We start from the raw sequence: 6,000 nt of genomic DNA on the forward strand, positions 1-6,000 counted from the left end.
GTTACGATTCGCAGCTTCACATCATCTGCAAACAATTGATTATTCCCTGAAATTCATTCACAATGTCACTGATATAAAGGTGAAACAATCCAGGTCGCAGCACTTAGTTCTGTGGGACTCCACTTGTAACCTTCTGACTCCTTGAAAGTGCTCACAACTCTGATACCAATCAGATCGAATCCAGTTCACTAACCTGACATCTAAACCTATGTGCTGCAACTTAAATATCAGCTTATTATATGGTATCCTGTCAAATACCTTTGTAAAATAAAAAAATAAAATAAAATAAAAAAATGGTAGAACATGCATGTCCCTCGTCAATCACTCTTGTCACTTTATTATAAAGAGAAAAGAGAAAGAGAAAAGACAACCATATTACTAAAACAAGGGTACCCATTAACAAATTCATGCTGACTCTCACAGATAACATTACCCTGATCTGCCGAATGCTGGTAATGATCCCTCACTAATTTCTCCCAAATCTTAACAACTATTCATAAAACTGCTCTGTAGTTTGTCACTTCCAGTCTGCTAAGATCCTTATGCAATGGCACTAGCTTATCTTCCTTCCACTCCTTGGGCACTTTATGTGGCCAGACCTTCACTGAAAAGCCAAGGTCAACAGAGCGGTCAGTCTTTAGCACATTCTCTCAAAACACATGACAAAATTCCACAGTCCCACTGCTTTATTGACATCCAGTGCACTCACTATGTGAAACACACTTTCTTTTTGCACTCCTAAACCTTGAACCTATCCCATCCCTCTAATGTTAAAACCTACTTCTCCAGGATGAAATAGCCCAATAAAATATTCATTGTACAACTCCACTAGGTCCTTTGCATCAGTCACTCTATTTCTATTTTTATCCAACAATGTCATTCTTCTTCAATCATTTCTCTTCCTACTGGACTACATAGCGAAAAAACTCCTTAGGATTTTTTTTGGATCTCAGGGCCAATCTCTTCTAATATTCCAGTTTTAACTTCCTTGCCACTAGTCACTCTCCTGGCCTGAGTCTTATATTCTTCATGCATCTGCCTTCCACTAATCTCATTATATCTCTTCCATAACCTCTTTTTTAGCCTGCAGTTCCTGTTTGATATTGTTTGTCATCCACTTTTTGTGCATTTTTTTAGTGCTAAATTAAAAAAGGATGGGCAAAAAGGGCATCTCCTTGTTTCAATCCTGTCTTAATATCAAAAGATTCAGATCTAATTCCATTTGCTAAAACTATGCTTCGGATGATGTCAGTGTGCAAATTTTGATTTGACATATTATCTTATAAGGTATTCATTCCTAGTTCATCTAATATTCCCCCAAAGTCCTTCTCTGTGAATGCTATCATATGCTTTTCTAAAGTCTACAAATAAAATATGGACCTGTAGACTGTATTCCCATATTTTTTTTTAGTATCTGTCTAAGTGTAAATATTTGGTTAACTGTTGATCTATTTCTTTGGAATCCTGCTTGATATTCACCGATATTTTCTTTAGCATAAGGCAAGATTCTTTTTAGTATAATATTAGATAAAATTTTGTAGCCTGCTTACATTAGTGATATTCCTCGGTAATTTTCACATTGATATTTGTTTCCCTTTTTATAAACTGGGATGATTAACAATTCTTTCCATTCTGTGGGTATCTCTTCTTTTTGCCATATTAAATTTATGAGCTTATGTATATGAGTGGTTAATTCACTACCCCCATATTTAATGAATTAGGCTGCTATTCCATCAGTACCTGGTGCCTTGTTGTTTTTGGGTGACAAGTATGATAAGTATTCTGTTTGAAAGACACAGTAAGTTCATCACAATATAGGAGTTTGTTAAAGTACTCTCTCCACCTGTTTGCTATTTCATCTTTAGAGGCTAGTATTTGTCCATTGCTATTGTTGATTACCATTGTTTTCATATGTGTGTCTGATTTTTGGTTTCATGGAAAAAATTTTCTGATATTATTTACTGTAAAGTATTTCTGGATTTCTTTGATCTGCTCATGAAAAAATTTTGTTTTTTGTTGTCTTATTATTTTATTGGTTTCCTTACTGCTTTCTTTGTATCTCAGAGTAGCATTAATATCAGCTGGGTTATTAAGCAAAGTGCTTCTATCTTTTTTCTTTTTCTTTACTGTCTATTCACAATCTTCATTGAACCATTTTTATGCAGTATTTTACTTTGAATTCCAACTGAGTTTTCAGTTGCTACTTTTATGCTATTCTTGATATGATTCCAGATGTTTTCAATATTTTCATTCTCCTCTGGTTGTATATTTTTCTACAGTGGATTTATACTGCTGTAAATTGGTTATAGAAAAATATACAACAGGAGGAGAATGAAAAATAAAAATATTCCATAACAATCATTCTTTTTTGCACTTGCCAAGCTCAACTGCCTAAACATCTTCTGCTCTTCACCCTCTAAATCTAGCAACTCCCCACTAAATATCCTACCCTGCCCACCTCTACCTCAAAACATATGCTTTCAAAACTATTAGAGCCACTAATATCAAAATTCTCCACTCTGAGAGGACATAAATTGTCACTTATAAGCAGTACTCCAGCACCTCATTTTTCCTTCCTATCCTATCGAAAAATGCTACTTCTATTCCTGTCTTCTGCCAACCATGTCTCAGAGATCCCAATAATCTTTGGACAGGCTGATGCAATCAATGCCACCAATTAATCTTCTTTACTCTGGATACTCTTGGCATTAGTACAAAGAAACAAGGCATTATCACTGTTTCTATACCTATCATTATTCCCTACAGACTCCACTGGATTCAGCATTACACAATGTATTCCCTCTTCTACCAAGTGACTATGTCCACAAGAGGCCACCCCTGCTACCATCCACTCTGATAATTCTGATTTACCTGCATTGATACACTGACTTCTTTGGAGAACAACATTCTCTCCAAATGACTACATCCTTCCTCTTAAAAACGCAAGCAATCTTTTGCATACCGTTCCTTTCTGTCGTCAATTGCGACCATAGTTCAACTATGGTCGCATTGATTGGAGTGAGGAGAGGACACACGGGAGGAAGGAACTGGATTTTATGCAGTTATTAAGGGATAACTATCTGCGACAGCATGTAATGGAAAATACTAGGGGTCAGAGAGTGCTTGACCTAGTAATTACATCTGAGGATTTGGCTGTAACAAATATGACCACATTGCCACCAATCGGTGAGAGTGATCATAGGGTCTTAACTTGGGAGGTGGCTAAAGGTGTAGAATTTTCAATTAAGACAGGGTACATGTGGAATTATCGGGCTGGAAAGTATGACATGCTTAGGAGTTTGATTGGTTCAGTGCCATGGCATGTACAACTGCAAGGACTAGAAGTTGATAGTGCATGGGAGGTAGTTAAGAAGTGCTTGCATGAAGCAATGGCTGACTGTATACCTAGAGTCCGAATAATAAATCAAGTAGGGGTTAAATGGATGAATAACACCATTAAGCTTGAGTTGCAAAAAAAGAAACAACTATGGAGGGAATTTAAGGAGAAGGGTGACCGGCAGGCATATGAACGGTATAAAGCGCAGGCCAGAAGGGTGACAAGTGTGGTAAGAAAAGCAAAAAAGGATTACGAAAGAACATTGGCCATGCAGGCTAAAGAGAATCCTAAACAGTTTTTTAGATATGTAGCAAGTAAAAGGAAAAATGTACATGGCAGATTGATTTTAAAGAATGCTGCTGGTAGGGAGGTAACTGAATCAGTTGAGATAGTTGAGTTACTGAGTGAGCACTTTGCAAAAGTATATCATCCAGGTGGTGACATTGTAGAAACGAATAAACCAGTAGATTATACAGGAATTGTGGTTAATGAAGTGGAGGTGAGTAGTCTATTGCATAACCTCAATGTCAATACATCTGTGGGATTGGATGGTATACCAGCTCGTGTTGTACGAGAAGCAGCTAAAGAATTGTCAGTACCCTTGACCATTTTGTTTAATTTGAGTCTCGGGTCTGGGTTAGTCCCGAGCGGGTGGAAAGAGGGGAAAATAGTTCCATTGCATAAAGGTGGTTCCAAGACTGCTGTTGTAAATTACCGACCGATTAGCATATCAGGAATCATTGTCAAGGTCTTAGAGAAATTAGTCAAGAAAAGAATACAGGATTGGATAGATGAAAATGGGATATTGTATGGGGGACAACATGGTTTTGTGAAGGGTAGATCATGCCTCAGTAACTTGCTCACGTTTTATAACACAGTGACGGCTGAACTGGATAGGGGTAATGGGTTTACAGTGATACTACTGGACCTTGCCAAGGCCTTTGATAGGATACCACATGGAACCCTAATCAGTAAACTGGAGCAGATGGGTATAGATATAGGGTTGGTGAGATGGATAAGAGGGTGGTTGAAGGAGAGATATCAAAGAGTGGATTATTCAGGAGTGGAGTCTAAAAGACGACTTGTGACTAGTGGAGTGCCACAGGGCTCTGTTCTTGGACCACTGCTTTTCAATTTGTTCATCAATGATATTGGAAAGGATCTGAGAGGAAGTGTTCACTTGTTTGCTGATGATGCAAAGTTGGGTAGAGCAATTGTGAGTGCACAAGATGTCAAAATTTTACAGGATGATTTGGATAGTTTGGAGGACTGGGCTAGGAAAAATGGATGTCAATTTAATGTGGCAAAGTGTAAGGTTATGCACTTTGGGGTGAAAAGAATAGCAGCAGTATATCGCATTGGTGGAATCATACTCCAGGAGATTGATGAGGCCAGGGATTTGGGAGTGTTGGTGGATAGGGAGTTGAAGTTTAGGGGGCACATTGCAAAAGTAACTAAAACAGCTCACCAAATCACTTGGCTTCTGAAAAATACTTTAACATGCAGAGACGAACAAGTTGTTGTTCCTCTGTATCGAGCCTTGATAAGACCCCATCTGGACTTCTGTGCCCAGCTATGGGCACCAGGGTTTTTTCGTGATAGGGAGGAAGTGGAGAGGGTCCAGAGACGAGTGACCAAGATGATAGCAGGTCTGTGGAATGAACCTTATGAGAATAGGTTGAAGATTTGTGGGTTGCAGAAATTGGACGATAGGCGAAGGAGGGGTGATATGATTGAGACATTCAAATTACTGAAGGGTTTTTATAAGATTGATCCAGAAGATATTTTTGAAAATATGACTGGTGGTGGGAGGACTAGGAGCCATGCATGGAAGCTGGGCAAGAGCGTGGTTGACAAGGGTGTTAGAGCTAGGTTCTTTACTTGGAGAGTGGTAAATGAGTGGAATAAGCTTCCAGAGTCTGTTGTGGGTGCTACGACCATGAATGAGTTCAAGGCAGGGTATGATAGATACTGTGTGAATGTTGAATAGTTGTTCTTGACATGATGTTAGGGTCTCCCTCGATGAGTCTGTCGACTCCTTGGAGTTTCCCGGAACAATAATAATAATAATAATAATAATAATAATGCCCTCTAAGCATCCACGTAATTCAAGCTTCTCTTTTCACACATTCCAGCTATTATATTGTTCATTATTGATGCTCTTCTGTGAAGCTCATCATTATTATACCTGGGGAACACACTCACTATCTTCCCTCTCTTAGTCTTCTTCCATACAACCTCACACTGCCACTCTCAAGTAATTTGTGCCCATCATCACAATCATCTCATCCATCCTTTCACCTTGCTTAATTACCATAGTCACACTAGCTATCATTCCTCCAGGCAAATACTCCTCTGGCATGCTATCTTCTGCACCACATATCATTAAATCTCCATACATCACACCTCTTACCACTCAGTTTCTTTCTTGCTCATATGCATTTCTCACTCTCTCCCTCCCTTCTAACTCTTTTTTGTCCCCCCCCACTTGCCTTTAGTCCTGTCATCTCTCCATCCCTAGTTCATTGTCTTGCATTTCTCTCATTCCCTCTCTTTTACTAGTTCTCCCATTCTCTCCCCTTCCACTATTCCCATAACTCTCTACTCATACTTGGATTTGCTTTGTGTTTGTTGTTCCAGTTACCTAATATCATCCTTCACAC

At 38.8% G+C, this 6,000-nt stretch overlaps 1 protein-coding gene across 1 annotated transcript in view; it reads right to left on the reverse strand.

Moving 5' to 3' along the window:
- LOC150101576 (uncharacterized) overlaps positions 1-5,738 on the reverse strand; it is a 91,796-nt gene extending 86,058 nt beyond the window's left edge. The window contains exon 1 of the mRNA XM_090400844.1: positions 5,652-5,738. Within this exon, the coding sequence (XP_090256970.1) occupies positions 5,652-5,738 (87 nt within the window). The remainder of the gene's footprint in view (positions 1-5,651) is intronic.
- Between the last annotated feature and the right edge of the window lie 262 nt (positions 5,739-6,000).

Source organism: Typopeltis vanoorti, chromosome 11, assembly GCF_054136105.1.
Source record: "Typopeltis vanoorti isolate ZY-2024b chromosome 11, IOZ_Tvanoo_1.0, whole genome shotgun sequence".
NCBI lineage: Eukaryota > Metazoa > Arthropoda > Arachnida > Uropygi > Thelyphonidae > Typopeltis > Typopeltis vanoorti.